Source organism: Gadus morhua, chromosome 12 (assembly GCF_902167405.1).
Source record: "Gadus morhua chromosome 12, gadMor3.0, whole genome shotgun sequence".
Taxonomy (NCBI): Eukaryota; Metazoa; Chordata; class Actinopteri; order Gadiformes; family Gadidae; genus Gadus; species Gadus morhua.
In genome coordinates, this window is record NC_044059.1 from 8,439,000 (window position 1) to 8,455,637 (window position 16,638).

The 16,638-nt window shown below is 44.8% G+C and overlaps 1 protein-coding gene across 1 annotated transcript in view; it reads right to left on the reverse strand.

Annotated features, from left to right (window-relative positions):
* Nucleotides 1-1,963: 1,963 nt before the first annotated feature.
* tsc22d2 (TSC22 domain family 2) overlaps nucleotides 1,964-16,638 on the reverse strand; it is a 30,380-nt gene continuing 15,705 nt past the window's right edge. Inside the window, exons 2-3 of the mRNA XM_030372878.1 lie at nucleotides 4,822-4,873; nucleotides 1,964-4,668 (exon numbers count right to left, since the gene is read on the reverse strand). Coding sequence (XP_030228738.1) covers nucleotides 4,348-4,668; nucleotides 4,822-4,873 — 373 coding nt within the window. The 3' untranslated portion in view covers nucleotides 1,964-4,347. The remainder of the gene's footprint in view (nucleotides 4,669-4,821; nucleotides 4,874-16,638) is intronic.

The following is a 16,638-nucleotide window of genomic DNA, read 5'->3' on the forward strand; positions in this document are numbered from 1 at the left end:
CGTCCAAACGCATTACGAAACACTTGGTAACCCCCGAAAGTCTTCATCCAGAGGTGGAGAAGACAGAAGGTGTATTATCTAGTGAATGACTTGCAAGACAATACCAACGTTGACTGAAGTCATGAGGTGGACATGACGCATTGATATGTGAAATGTATGATACCCATAGGCCCACATACATCTATCTCAATGCATTCCTTTCCCTTTAGTCGTCTGGCCTAGTTTGGAATGACAGGTAGGGTGACGTGCTCAGGAAGAACGCAGAACAGTGGTTGGAAAGAAGACAGTTGAGGACAAATTCAGGGGAAGCTCTACCTTTCAAGGAAACGTCTGAGGCACGCACGCACACACCCTCCGTACCAAGGTGAGTCACCCTGGACCTGCCTCGACATGTTATCTATTAAAGGACAGAAAGTAGGTTAGTTGTAAGCCAGTTGGACACGTTTGGAGAAATTGTTCATGGGAGGTAATAAGTTATATAGATGTTTAAAGAGGCATTTGTGTTGTAGCATTGTGTTGATTACACAAGGCCCCAGGGAATGGTAAACCTGTGTCATCTCCTTTTTTTCTTCTTCAGTGAGGCCAATACATGGGATCAAAAAGTATTGATCTACCGCAAAGACTTCAGACCTACTCAAAAGATAAGCTACCCATACATGCCCATATGTATTCTCCCTTGAGATGTGCAATTGGGGTTATGCCCTATACTCCATAATGTGTGACCATGCTCAATGAAAGTTGTATCAGGCCAAAAGCAGGATATGTTCCCTTGGACATAAGAATTCGGGGAAACATGGCAGGGGACTGACTCTGACGCAAGGCAGTGAAGCAATCCAAGGGAGTGAGCAAAAAGATTGGAACTGACTCAAAACCTATTCGTCCACAGCTCTGAAGAATTCAACTGAGGTCATAGATCAAGACATCTAACCAAAATGAGATTAAATATGTCTACATGTCACTTCTTCAGATATCATAAGGTGAATCAGATTAACACAAATGGGTATTTTCAACATTGCCCCACAAAGCAACCAACATGCTGCCTGTTATTAAGTTAAAGTGCATCATAGGCAAATGTTTCTTAGCTTACCATGTATCTCACTACTTTTAAATGCACTTAAGTAACTACCTTAAAAGGTAGTTACTTAAGTTAGTATTTTGGTCAGTGAAATGACAAATATTAATATATTAATTCCAAGTAATTCTTGGAAGTGTTAAATATAAAGGAATATAAATTCAAATGTTTTAATCATTTCCGACCTCCTGACTGGGGACCTATATGCAAATAATTGAATTGTTGAAAAAAAACAGAAAATATGCAGTATGTGACAGAGGAATGACATGGGCAGTTATGAGTTATTTGAAATGTGTTAAACGTCTTCCCCAACCAGACAAAAATAAATACTGCGGACAGGAAACAATGGAATAACAGCGCAAGAGCTTTGCGCTTAAGAGACCTCCTAGATATTGTCATGCAATGATCAAACGGCTGTCACTCATCTACAATGAGATTTGCATATCTTCAATATTTGTTCATGACAGGATTAGATAACATATTACCGATGCTCTTCTTTCAACTGAGGTAACTTTTAAGTGAAGATTAACCATATAAATCAATAAGATATAATCTTTAAGTGACAAGAATCGGTTTGCCAAGAATGATATGATTGGCAGATGCCACTGAAACCGCCGGTGCATGATTCATCATTGTCCCATTGGTCATAAAGAGTTGGTTTTGGTCAGGCCTGGGCTTGCAGCAGCAAATTCTAAACTCAAATATGTCAAAACGTGTATTATATGGGTACACTTTGGAAAAAGTACCAAAATATAAATATTTATTAGTACCGTTACTTGTTAAAAATAGAAGGTTATCCAGCGTTCAATAATAATTGAATAATGATTACATTAATTGAAAATGATCAACTCCAAATTGAAAAAATAAACCATAAAACCACAAAACAAGGGATTCTTAATAAAACAGTTATTTATTTGACTTTAAACTAAAATTGTCCGACAAGCACATTACAAGGGCATCATAGAACTTTCCCCAAGGCTCAGTGATCACTTTCACACAATACACTTGGCATGTGAACCTCCACTCCTCCCCCCACCCCCCACCCCAAAAAAGGAAAAACCAAACCGAATAACCCACACAGAAAAAAGGGAGCTTGTTTAAGTGTGTGCGGCGGAAAGATGGTCTGATTGTACAAATGACCGGCCCTATTTGGTTTGGTTCAAAGCCACAAATGAGAGAAGAAACAAGCTCGCCTGCTAGAAGCGGACGGTTCACCGGGAGGCACAAGAAAACATGAAGCGCACACATGACATCCCATCACTCGGCCCAGATTCACGCTGCCCGGGTGATGAGACCAACCGCGGTTAACGGCTTTCCTTTCAGAAAATGACGATGTTGAATTGGTTTGTCGTGTGTTGGTTTATTCTAAAGGGAGGGGTGTTTTTAGTAAGTTATGCGTTGGTTGACTACAATCAGAATTTAAGTGTAGGTAACGTACGATAACGTCTGTTCACTAAACCCTTTATTGTCCGTATGAAGGTCAAAACAGCTTTTACATCAACAGCGGAGGAAAGGTGTCGTTCTGACTTTTCCTTCAGCGGTCATCTTTTCACCAGCCCCTTTTTTCCTCTCCTTCCCCCCTCCCATCTCCTTCTACCTCCATTCCATTTTCCATCCTTGTAACCTTTCTCCGCTGTTGACTGACTGACATCATGAGATCAAACTAAAGGGTGCTGGATAGAAACATGAGGTAAGAGAGTGGTCCGATCCATGACACCGTCCAGCCAGCGACAGCGCGACGTGCCAAACAGCCACAGAATCGAGTGAAAGGGGGGAAAAGAGGAGTAGAAAATAAACATAATGTGTGCAGCAAAAAAAAAAATAAAGGGAGGGGGAATAAAAGGACTTACACAGCTTTGCATCTTTGGTTATAAAGTAGGTCAATACATTTTCACAGCTTGTCAGCTCCACCTCCCACTTCCAGCCCCACAGAAACTGCACGAGTAGAATCATAAAAAGTCGGGAGAAATATATGGCATGTCATTCATCGTTTCTAGTTTTACCCTGTTGTCAAACAAAGAAACTATCATAAAAGTAAGCTTTCTTTGCGGATACATCCCATCACAGATTTCTTATCTCAAGAACAGGCATTCTCCTGTACAAGCCTTTTTAATACTTTACACTTTACAAAATGTACATTCAACCTGGAATTAATATCTTTTAATATTGGTATTTAGTGTTAGCACTATTTCGCAAGGAAAATGTCTTCAATACAGAACTTATTGCCTACTTGGGGTCTACTTGTTTCAATGGACTACCAATTGAAAGTCTGCCATACCAAAAGGATCACATTGTATTTGTCATTTTTGTCTACCAAAAGAAGTGTTTTCGGTGACATTGTTCGTTTACATTATGGAAATAGCAGCCCTGAAATAAATAAATGCAAATAGTAAAACTGAACTATTGAACATATAGTAACCCATTTTAAAGAGTGTGGTGCTTCTTGGCAAAAAAAAACAAAAAACGCCCACTAGCTCCTCCCCCTTCCGGGCGAGCCTGCCCACTCCTGGCCTCTGTGAAGATCGCTCTGGGCGGAGGAGGAGCGCGCAGAGAGAGAGAGACAGAGAGACAGAGAGACAGAGACAGAGACAGAGACAGAGACAGAGAGAGAGAGAGAGAGAGAGAGAGAGAGAGAGAGAGAGAGAGAGAGAGAGAGAGAGAGAGAGAGAGAGAGAGAGAGAGAGAGACAGAGACACAGTCCGGGGGGCTCCCCTTGAGATGTTTTGTCGAGAGGAGGAGTCCCGTCTCTCACCGCGTCGAGCGCCCGCTGGCAGCAGATCCCACCCTCCGCCGTGAGACAAACCAAGCCACCCCCCCAGGGCCTCCACACCCCTCCATCAGCCCCTCTTCTCCTGCCACAACAGGCTGAACCTCACTGCTGCTGCTGCTGCTCACGTTGTTGTCGCTGCTCCTTTCTCCGTTGCACTGGCAGCGCTCTGCTGCAGGGGGGCTCACCAATACTTATGGGGGGGGGGGGGGGGGGGGGGGGGGGGGGAGGGAGGGGGCCATGCTCGACTGTGCGTTCAGGGGGCGTGGCGTGGGCCCCCCGGAAGCGGACCCTCTCTCGGGGAGGGGCCGCCGCCCTTCAGGGAGCGGGGAGGACGACGGCGGTTGATGGTCTTTTCTACTTCCTTCCAGACAACGTCCTCCGCCTGCACTCCGGCCTGAGGAGGGCACGGCTGGGTGCGCTGCGTCTTGCTTAAGTAAGGCGGGAATTTGCAAGGGGTGCACGGGAACGGCGGGGCGGGCGGGCGGGCGAGGGGTGGGTAACGGGATCACGCAGAGGTGACGTTGGGCTGATGGGGGTTGTTCGGACCCCCTTCGTGCTGCATGGCGTTGGTGTTGTTGTTGTTGTTGTTGAGGGCGGTGTTGTTGCTGTCGCCCAGGAGGTGTTGCAGCTGTGGGGGGGAGGTGGTGCCTCCGCCGGGACTCTGCGTGCTCGACAGCTGGCCCAGTTGCTCCGTGTTGGCCAGGGACTTGAGCACGGCGTTCTCCCGCTCCAGCATCGAGTTCCGCTCGTACAGCTCCTTGATCTGCTCCTTCAGCACCTCCACCTCCTCGCGGACGGCGTACATCAGGTGGCTCTTGACCAGGTCCTGGGGGGGGGGGGGGGGGGAGACAGAGAGAGAGAGAGACAGAGAGATGGAAATAGAGTTAAAATGGCCCCCGGACAAAATCAAAATATTTGAATAAATAAACCGATGACATGTCATTAGAGTTTTGATTCAAATATGCTTTGAAGGACCTACCATTGCCTGTTCGATCTTGTTGTCGATGGCAACTAAACTGGCACCAGACGCACTGTGGACCAGAAAAACAGAGAGAGTTATGACAGGTTACCACTTTACCAATTCATCAGATGTATCCAGTCGTCAAATATCAGTTCATCTGCCGCCAATGGCCCTGAGGACGTCTGGATGATTCACTCGGACTACTTCACAGGGAAAGGTATTTATGAGCAGGGAAAAATGCTAATAAACTGCACTGTGTTTCTTAATACAATGCAGGTTATTTAAAACCCATCCAAGCACACAACTGGCCTGAAAAGATTGAGCACTATTGTAAGATACAAGGCCAATAATTAGCCATTGTTATATTCATCTGTGTTTCTCTGGTAGCCAAGTAGAGGGAATATAAAAGCACCATCCCCTCGTTATGGATGTCAGAGTCGATTGGCTCTGTATTTATTCAGTTTGAAAAGGAGAAATTGAGAAGTGGACAAGTCTTAAAAACGATGCCAAGCTTCCTACCCATTTCACTGATGATCGTCAAAAGATGACGGAAATGGGAACGTGATACATTCCGCATGTCAGCGTTGCAACAAAGAGTTAGTCTTTTAGATACTACCAAATTAAATACATTTGCTTTGATTCAATATAACCTTATAACAATCTAGCAAACCCGATTTAAACATGGCACATTAAAAAAACATAACATTTCCATCGCTAGTCGCTAACCGCGCCCACTGTCCTGAGAAAGACTCCTCAAAGGAAGCACAATGGGCAGATGTTTAGGTTCCCCCTTTTCCGGTTCATATTATGATACAAATCACAATTGCGTGAAACGACAAAAAAGAAAACCAACGGCATAAATAAACGTCTGCAGCGGTCCTTTGAAATGGGAGATTTAAATCCTCAGATTGTTTCAAGCGTTACAATCGAGTCACCTTAATTAATTAACGAAGCACCGCAACCACGTTGCAACCCAAACCAAGCCCACCCCTCTTGATGCGCACTCACCACTTACTTCACACGTCAAACGATCGCTGTAGAACAGCACAAATGTATTTGCGCGACTGTATAAAGTCTCCGATCACGTCAAACAAAGGAAGGTCTTGCGAGTGCACACACACACAAAAAGAATCCCAGCACACACGACGACGCCCAGCCTGGACGTGGATGCTCACTGCTATGGTGGCCGTCTGTCCACTAGACGGAGCTGCGGGTTGATTTTGATCCAGGCTGCGGGAGAAAGTGGGTTCTCTATGGAAGCCCGTAAGCGGCTACGGGTATGCGGGACACTTCGCAACTTCTTCAACCTCCGTGCCAAGGCGCTTACAAAAGTTATTACGTGCGGCATCGAGACAACTGAAGTGACCGCAAAAGTGCTCGTCCAATCAAACTTCTATACAAGAAGAAGAGTAATAACTAAGAAACCCAAATCAGTTCCCGTCATAAATCACAAATACCGTAAAACTAGGCCAGTCCATAAAAGAATGTAGACCCCCTCAGAAGTATGGGGTGCTGTCGCCTACCTGAGGCATCTCGTTCTGTACGCGACCAAACGGGCCGAGTATGTAGGTGAAGAGATGGGCGAACAGGGGAGGCTGAAGCTCATTCTGCACCGCATGATGTCCAGCGGATTAAATCAAACAAGCCCGGAATAACAAACAGTAGCCAGTTTTCACTCGTGGAGACTGTCGAACCAATGTTTGTCTGCGAGCGAGTGAGTCGAGGCTTAAAAACCCTTTCGACATGCACGCTTGTCAACACGGGGGGAGGAGTCATGCCCTTTCTCCCAAACCCCAAACCCACCAGGACTCTGTTGCACACCTTTAAAACGCCATAAAAGCACGCTACATGTAACAAATAAAGCGTCTTCATATGAAGTGAATTACGATAGAGAGAAAGAGATAAAATAAACTAATCTTCAGCCTACCTGGGGTCCTTCCCCTTCACCATGTGCATTTATTTAAACATTATACATAACGTTCAAATATGCTCACAATCCAAAGGGGTATTTATTGTGAATACTATGCTCCAACTTTATATTTGTCCTTTTTGCTGTAGTTGTCATTAAGGTTACATAACGAATTCCATCAATGTTTATAAGGTGTTACAAACTTCGAAGCACTTTATTGGAGAAATAGGTAGTTAGTGTGTGTACCTTGAGCAAAATGGATTCCTTTCCTTACCAACTAGCTTTTTACGCAGTAAAGCAAAACACGAGTAGCAAACAATGATTTATCTTAATTTATTTGTTATTACAACCAATGTCTATTTGACTATTTAAATGTCTGCCTCACCCCAGCGTGACTTTACAAGTCACCCATAATAACCCCAGCGTCAGAGCGGACCTACACCATCGGATAGACGCGAAAGGAATCATGGCGGATATTCAAATCCACATCTGCATACCAGCAGATAACTCGGCACCTTTCAGCTGATTAGGGAAGGAATGGTGAGAAAACAGATCCTCTGCGACCTTTCCTTTGAACTAGTGGTTTACACACAGGGGCCAACAGAGATACAAGAATGCCCACCAACTGGGAGGGACGTGGTTTTATCAGCAACAAAAAAAGGCTGGCAGGCCGAGGGCCGGTGAATTTGCTTGTCAGGCAAATGAGAGATTTGGCGCGGAGGGGTAAAATGAAGTGTGCACCCGACAACACAGCCCCGTCTGGCTTGTTGGTATTTGGCGTCCAAGGAAAACAACACACGCTGTCCCTTTGTGTTCTGCTGGGGAATATGTGGCCCTTTATGCAAGGGAGCTCTGACTGGGTGTCCACCACCACAAAATGTACTGCCCCCCGGCCCGTGATGGGGGTAAATACGATGAACAGGGGACCGAATTGCCACTCTTGGGGCAAAGTGGGGCAAATCTGGAGGGTTTGCATTTATGAATATGAAACTGAACCAACCCTTCAGTGGTGGCATCCATAGAAACACACTGCAGGACGACAGCCAGCTGAATAAGGTATATTCCCAGGCCTTTAAGTGGTCGACCCCCCAGCCTTTAGGGGGTCGACCCCCAGCTCACCGTTCCTCAATGCAAACAGAGAAGGGGTATGTTGGGGGATGGGTGTAAAGACGGAAAGGAGAACAAGATACACGGTCTCAAATCACTGCTAACCCACTGTTATCTGACTCAAATTCACTGCTAAGCAAGACTGCCGGCTTTCAGCCTGGCTTTCAGCCTGGCTTTCAGCCTGGCTTTCATATCTCTAGCTGCAGTGACGCTCTCACGCCAGCCGGGGCCAGCAGAGAGTCGAATGAGAGATGAATGGTGAAAATCCTGGAGGCAATTAGGGTGACTTTATTAAAACAACAGGGCCAGATCCAATGGTTATAATTGTATTAAATGTTTTTTATTTTTTTGTATGCGGTATAAGTTTATTGTAATTAGTTGTTCTTGTCATGCAGCCTATCAGTCACAAATCTTTGTTAAAAGGACACTTTTCTCTGGGCTGAGTAAAACAAACTCTTGACTAGCCAGCAGAGTAACCTAATAGACAACGAAAGGACATCTGATTATTTTGATGTTTGTTTCTGTGGATGATATACATCTGCCATCCCATCGAAATTCATCAGACTACTTACTGGATAGGTACTCCAGCCTAACTTGTGTAAGCATTTGTGGTCCAACAACATTCCAACCGGGGGGGAAAGCCATTTGAGACCACCTTAGTGCTTACACCCACTCTTAACGAAAACAATGAGATGGGCCTACTGAACATCATACAGCTCCATAACAACCAATGACAAGCCAAGTGATGAAGAAAACGCTCGTCGACATCCGTTCATTGCTACAGGCGTAGCCAAACACTAAATATTAAAACATGACTGACTAATCATATTCTGCTCATGATAAAACAACATGCATTAACCTTGCACAATACACTCCAGGACATTGTCCCAGGATACAGTGTAGAGTACAATATCCCTGTAGTGCGACGGCCATAAGTAGTTGCTGTGGGCAAGTTGAGGATTCCCGGTCATAAGACCTGATGTACAAAGTGACCGGAGAGGCCCTTTTTTTTCGATGGATGGTGTGACTATTCTGATCCTCTGGGCTGGCCCAGGGCCGGCTGATCAACAGCTTCTGGTGACCGAGTTCTGCGAAAATCAACAGGTATTCCACGCAACTCAGCCTGAGAGAAGAAAAACAGGACCCGCCACATGGGCACTAGCTTTAACCGTGACGCACGGCGGAGGCAACGTGCCAGGATTTGCATACAACACATGGACGCCTATGAACGAACCCTCGCAGTGGTACGTCAAAGGTTTTGAAGGTAGAGCGTCTGTGGATCACTTTATGGTAATTCATCGGTACTAGGGGCCGCTCAATACTGCAAAACAGGAAACCTTTTGGGAGAAGAGTATCCACCTCCGCGCCCCTAAATCCCTTTAAACGAGCGGGGTGCCTACGCTTCCCTGTAAACACACCGAAGGAACTGGAACGCTTATGTTCTCTGCCATTGCATAACAGCTTGGCCTCACAGTGCCTCCAGATGTCCCCCTCTCCCCCCCCCTGCGAGAGGCCCCCAGGAGTCTGCCTGGCTGACCTCCCCAGACACGCGACCACCACCGCTGGCACCGCGGGGGGGGGGGGGGGCGGACGGCCGTCAGACCCTGGCGGCCGAGAGCCACCCTGGGGTGTCACAAGGGCAGTGGGGAGGGGGTGGGATCAGAGCCCCCGCTCCGGGGTTCACAGTTAATTCAGGCGGGGTTATGAACGTTCTTGTTATTCTAGCCCGTGTTGGGGCTTTTTTCCCCCCTTCAGAGAAAACAAGCAGCTGTGTGGTTTTGTTAATAGTCGACAAGCGCTCAGACGAGGGGGGGGGAAAGAAAGAGAGGGAGCGAGAGAGAGACAGAGAGACCCCTCCCGTCCAGCTCCGTTGGTAAGGCACTAATGACTTGGTGTAGGACCAGAGAAACATAAGATCAAGGCACTCTCACAACCCTTTTCACGCCAAGCTTCTTTGTAAGCAATCAGGTCTTGTGACACTCGTTTGGGCTGGAGATTAGGAGGCTGTGTGTTGCCCAACAGTAATGGCGTTACCTCTGCAGCGCTAATGGCGCCGTGCCACCAACTTGAATTTAAAAACAAACCGGCCGCTTACCTTAGCATCAAAACGGCAGTTGCGTTTGATGTACGACGTAGTTTCTGATGAAACCGATTGGTTCACCTTAGGTTACTCTAATGTAGGGAGGTGCCTGGTTTACAGTGCACATGAGTACGGTCACGTCCCGTTGGGCTGACTTGGATTCAAACAGGATTTCACCTTTACGCCAGCTTAACATGCAGCGTGGAAGAAAGCGAGACTTGCAGACTTGTGACATGGCACACCTAGTTGGGTGTCCACGAATACACAAATTATTCTGTTCCACAGTGCCTAACCATGCGGTTATATTGAGTAAACAATCTGAGATGGGCTTTGTAAACTTGTGTCAGGTTAACCAAACTCACTTCAGTCATTTCTCTGCAGGCTGTTGCCTCAAGGGCAGCCTTTACAATTAAACCATATCAAATTGAGCACTTAGTATATTATATGCAAAACCTGCAATTAAATTGTGTTGTGTACTGCAAGGTATGCATAGTACACAGATCTTGTTGATAAATCAAGTGCCTCTAAGGTGACTGATGAATCTGGAATTCGTCCAGGCTCAAATGAGAACGAAATCATAACCTTTGCTTTTCCGGTAAAAAAAAATGTTTTACACACTTCTAATTTGTTAGTTTCCCCTTATTTTAAGACTGCATACCTAGTCTGAGTCTAATTACCTGTCTGCTATATTTACTGTATAAATAAACCAGAATGTTATTGCCCATAATCACAAAGCTGTTCTTTATGACTTATTGGGGTTGAGGTTTGCAGAACGATTGCTGCTGCTTTCGGGGACAGCGAACACAAACTCACAATGATTTAATTCAGAAGGGCAACCAGGTAGCTTTCCAAGAATGTTTATAAATGCTGTGAGTGGAACTTCCAATTTAGAAAGCCCTTTGGAAAGGAAAAAAAAAAAATGAACTAGACCTCTTGTTCCATGAAAAAATTAAACCATAAGTAGTTTCTAGGAAGACCTAGCAGAAAGGTAGCTGGATACAACATGCATTGCACACAAACGGCCATGCAAACAAGAACACACTGACCACCGTGATATTTCATGGAACAACACCCATCTCTTTTTTTTTTTTGGATGATTTCCACAAAGCCATCACTTTCTGGAATTCTCCATTATTCCCTCCAACTGTTTACGAGTTTGTACCCCCACTTGAACATGCCCCACCATGCAGGCAAGCTGGCCAGAAACAAAAGGAGTTGGATTGTGGTGGCTTCCATCAGGGTTTACTAGCGGTTAGTTTAAACAGTTGTGAATAGAGCCTGCACTGTTAGTCACCTAGAGCCTGGAGGCACTCTTGTTGGAACGGGAACAAACAGAAGCCCTAACCTTGGAGTCCAACACACAGAAACCACACCGTTTAGCAGTTGAATGCAAATATAAAATAGCATTGTCGACAACATGAGCCATGGCTGACTTAACACAGACAGGGCTGGTACTATGGGTTGATTCGATGACAGCCTTTGTCGGTACAGATCTCAAAGAAGGAACGCTGAAGGGTGTATCTGGTGACGTGTTTTGAAAATGAACACTGAGGCGTACACGCTACAATGTAAACGCACACATGTGTGAGGTATGCACTCTCAATTGGAGAGATTTGCATCTGGTTTCCCAGAATTACTTGTATCAGAATCTTACAAGTCAATTAATCTACGTAAATCATCTGGTAATAATTAAACAAGTGAGCCGTCATTATCATATCAACCATCTTATGCTGGTCTTGTAGGCAAATCGTTTTTAGAAGCTTTCGAGTTGAGGCCAAAAGGAGTTCTCATTCAGTTGAATCACATGCAAAATAAATGCAGGTATAATTGCGAAGATGCATTAGATCTCCAACTGTCCAGCCTAGTTAAAGGAGAACTTGGAGTTTTTCAACCAGAATCCTACATTCCTATCATTCTGGGTTTAAGGGACTAATGCGAACAACAATTTATGAAATCGGTCCAGCATTGAACCAGAACACTCAAGCAGTAATACGCAAAAAAAAAAACAGCCTGTAATGTAATCCTTTTGGCCAATAACACCCTGTCTGCGGCCTCCAAAAGTTTTGTTTTTCCACCGACTGGCTTAGATCATATTATAACATTAAGGAAAGGATGATCTGTTTGTTGTTGTGTCAAATCAAGTCCCGCTCAAGGAGAAGTCTCGCTCTGATATCTGGATGTTGCAGGAACTTTTCCCATTCTACTCTCAACTGTCCTTCACCTAAATGATTAATCGTTTGGATAACACCAAGCTCTGCTTTCTGAAGAGCTGGAGACAGTTTTTCTGTCTCCAGCTCTCACTCACATTTTAAACATTCTGCCAACTTCCTGGAACAACTAACCTCTCGAGATACATCTCCTTCAGTGTGACTTGGTTGGACGCAATAATAAACAGACCGGATCAAAAAAAAGTTGTAATCCTCTATAGCGTTACTTTCCATGATGTTAGAATATAATCGGAGCCTGTCAGTGGCCAAAACAAGCAATGCTAAGATGTACATTGACAACGCACCAGTGACCCTGCGGAATACATTGCAGCCTATCTTCGTGGCCTGCGGCTGCAACATTCAACAATTGTATTTTGTAATTGTCGGCCCTTACACCTCAACTGATTTGAAAATAGGGTCCAAGCTGACAAACCCTACGTTTTCCTTTAATTTATTATTATTTCATCAATTAATTTATTAAGGTGCAAAGCACGTCAATTTCCTTCTCTTCATCATTCACTTAAACCTTCATTGTGGTAATGAGTTTCAAAACACACACGCACACACACAAGTCCAAGACCAGGAAGTTTATCTTCCGTACCCACAATGCCATGCATTCTTCATGCAAGAAAACTCAAGAGCGAGGTCAGGCTTAGTTGCTCAGTGCAGGCTGACTCATGTGTGAACACAAAACACACACACCAAGGCAACCCAAGCTCATACCTATTTCCGAGGGGTTTTGACCCCAGTAACCTGCTACATGGGAACGCTTGGTAGAAAGCTGTAGACGGGTTCCTGCATTTTAACATGGTCGGGAGGGAGAGAGAGACAGACAGAGACAGAACGAACAAACATGAGCGAAGCGAAGAAATAACCAGAAAATAGAGAGATCAGATGCAAAAACAAAGAAAGGAAGTGAAAGTGTCACATTTGTGCTCTATAATGCGTTATGTAAATTATGAATCAGGAAATACAATTATTTTCCTGTAATATCCTATTCTAAAAGTTTGCAAGTTTGGCAGAAATTGAAGAAAAAAACGGAGGAATCAAAGCTAACCTTGAAATGTACCGTTCAAAAAAGCACAGAAAGCGAATGGAGTCTGAAGTTTAAAAACTAGTGGCAGTTGGCTTTTGTTTATTGGACTGTGGACATGGTGACGCAAATAAAGGACATCATCGTTGCTGAGGCACACCCCGTTTCTCTTTCTCTAGTAAAGACAGTCATCCAGCTTCGTCTTTGGCCTCACTGGTGGCAGAACATGCAACCAATTTGGGCTGCTGAAAAGAAAACGCTGCATGTGAAAGGTAGTTTAGCCACCTGTTCCAGTCATTTTAGATACTTTTGCTCACTGAAATAATGGTTTCCACTGTTCCATTTTACACAAGAAGCAAAGACATGAATGTGAACAATGACTTTGTTCACATTCATTTCAGAAATAAACCCTGTATATGGTACCGGGGGGGGTTTCATCAGTTTACACAGACATCCGTTATGCAACTTGGCTTCTTTGCAACCGAAGGGCAGCTTTTTTCATCTGACTTTTCATTGTTAACACAGATGTTTTAGAAGTAAATATTATGGCACAATAGCAAGAATGCGTACTACAGTGCAGAGCAACAGGGTGGCCCTAGGATTCCATTTAATCTTTGTTTTGGACCCAAAAAAAACAACAATGCTAGTTTCTGTGCTTTTTTGCTAGTCTAGGACACACCAGTTATTGTTTAAATCTTCCAGTACATATGCTAGGCAGGCCACCGGGCCTGCAGACGTCTTCAAGAAGTGCATAATAATGGTGGAAGTGAAATACAGCACGATGGAACAGATTGAGGGGAAAAGAGAGAAGCACAGCCACATGAATACAGGGTGAGATAAAGGAAGAATCCAGAGAGGATGTGAGTGTTTTTCTACAATAGTGGGTTGCCACAGGAAGTTGGTCATGCATTACAGTATGGCAGGTTTATTCACACTCAAACACACACTGACAGACAGACACACACATTTTTCCATAGAACGTGAAAACATTTCCGTTTTTAAATATGCCGAGAACCAGAATTGATATACATTAGATAGAACCTGCCAACAATCCCCCCTCCAATGAAGTCCAACTAGAAAAAAGTTTTGTTTTGTACGCAGATAGGTGGTATGGGTGCTGCAGTACCTAGGTACGTGCCAAAAAATAAAAACTCAAGCCTTACTTGTCATCACGGAAACACCCAACCACACTCCATCAGTTAAAGTTGACATTCACAAGTCAGCTGGCTGACCGACTGTCACATAAAAGGGAGATCCCTTAAAGGGCAACTTCACCCATTTCACATAAGCTTTGTATTTTTAGAACCCCCCGCATATTTTTGAATGGTCTAGCATCATTTCCTTATTTTCTGGAGAGACTGGAGAGATCCGTATCGATCTCCAACACTTCCTGTTTTTTATGACGCAATATGACGATTTTTGCGTACAAGAAAATAGGAAGTGTAAGAGGGGATGATTCTCGTACGACTACAACCACTAGTCCCACCCCCCTCTAGGGGGTGGGACCCACTGACGCTACAGACCTATTAGAGCAGTGCCAGTGGGTGGGACTTCACCAGCAGAAACTAACATCCACAGCGTCTGAAGCTAAGATAACAGAGGCTGTTGATAAAACTGAAGTAGGCCTACATTGGCGGAGGGTACTCGATCTGACATAGAAGATGGCTCCATGCAAAAGTTCACCATTTCGAAAGAAATAGACGAGGGCTGCCGTATTTTCCGCACTATACGGCACACCGGATTATCAAGCGCACCTTCAATGAATGGCCTATTTTAGAACTGTTTTCATGTATAGGGCGCACCGGATTATAAGGCACATAGAATAGAAGATACTGCAGTCAAACGTTTGACTGGGGTTGCGTTATGCATCGACCAGACCGAGCTGTGCTAAAGGGAATGTCAACAAAACAGTCAGATAAAGTCAAACTTTATTAAGCGTTCTGACAACTCCGGTCACTCCCATGGTAACGATGTTCAAACGTTAATGTGCATATTAACAATATCTCATCAATATCAATATCTCTCAACAATAAGCTCACTTTTTCAGTTCATTCCCCGTCTACGAATCCCTCGAATTCTTGTGTGTCCGAATTAAACAGTTGGGCGAGTACGGCATCCAACATGCCCGGATCCCTCTCGTCATTATCCGAGTCAGTGTCGCTGCTGTTGCCTGGCAGTTCAGTGATTATTCCTGCCTTCGTGAAAGCTTAGACCACAGTTGAGACTGTTATATCAGCCCAGGCATCCACGATCCATTGGCAAATAGTGGCGTAAGTCGCCTGGCGCTGTCTCCCCGTCTTGGTGACGTGTGTTCGCCTTCTTGGCCCCGTCCACACGAAGCCGATTTTTTGGGTGAAACCGCATAAAAAGACGCTTTTGGTGGACACGGGCTACGGCCACACCAAACGCGTGTAACGTGCTTAACTTGAAGCTTGATCATTGTGTGTCACAAAAATGGTTCAACGCGCCAACGCGCCTGTGGCTGCGCTGGATTTAGGAGTCCGAGGTAGGAAACCCAAATGCCGCCGTGTTTGGGTGCATGATAGAGTTTAGATCGGGTTAGATTAAATAATGTCGGATATAAATAACAATAATCGGGTTAAATAACTTCACATGGTGTGTCTGGTGTGTTTCCAGCATTCGTAGTGTTGATCAGCAGATAGTCCGCCAAGACGTTGAGGTTGCTTAGCAACCAGAGACGCTGTCCATGCAAGTGAATGGAGCGTTCCCTCTTCGTCATAACTATCAAACCAAACATCCTTCACATTCAACGAGCGAACATTATGAAATTAAAATGCACATTTCTCGCTAAAAATGTTTACATAAACGCATTTAATTGCGTAACTATGTTACTATTTCCACCCAGAATAAAGGAAGATGTCGGCCGTACGCTTCTGTGCAAGCGTCACTACTCTAGTGACGTCGGTTCAAGCTCCACGCTGATTTGTTCCATTAGTAGATGGAACAAGGAGGTGTCCGATAGGCAGAGATGATCAGCGGGAGTGGCCGCCAGCGAAGCTGTGCATGGTGGGAGTTGTTGTCTTCAATCCACAAGCGCCAAAAAGTCACTTTCTGCCTTTTCTCGGTCAAGACTGCACCAAAGTAGAATTTTATTTTATTATTCGACTACATATAGGACCCAATTGCAATACATATTCATGCCTCCGCCGGTGAAATGCTCCTTTAAACTTGCTCAAACCTGCAAATCGACCGTTTTACTACATGCAAAGGCCCTTTTCTGACATGAATCGATCCACTGAAGACAGCAGAGCCAGAGATTAGAATGCTCAAAATAAAATGACATAATGTGAGCAGAGCATACATTACTGTATTGACAGCTGATAACAGGTGTGGATGAACAAACATACGTAGGTGTTGATGTACAAACATTCGTGTATGTTAACAAGTCCAATGAGATGACAGACTGGAACGGAAACAATTTGCTAAATTAGGGGCCTGACAATAGCCAAGCAAAGCCCAGCATTCCCATCATCCTTTC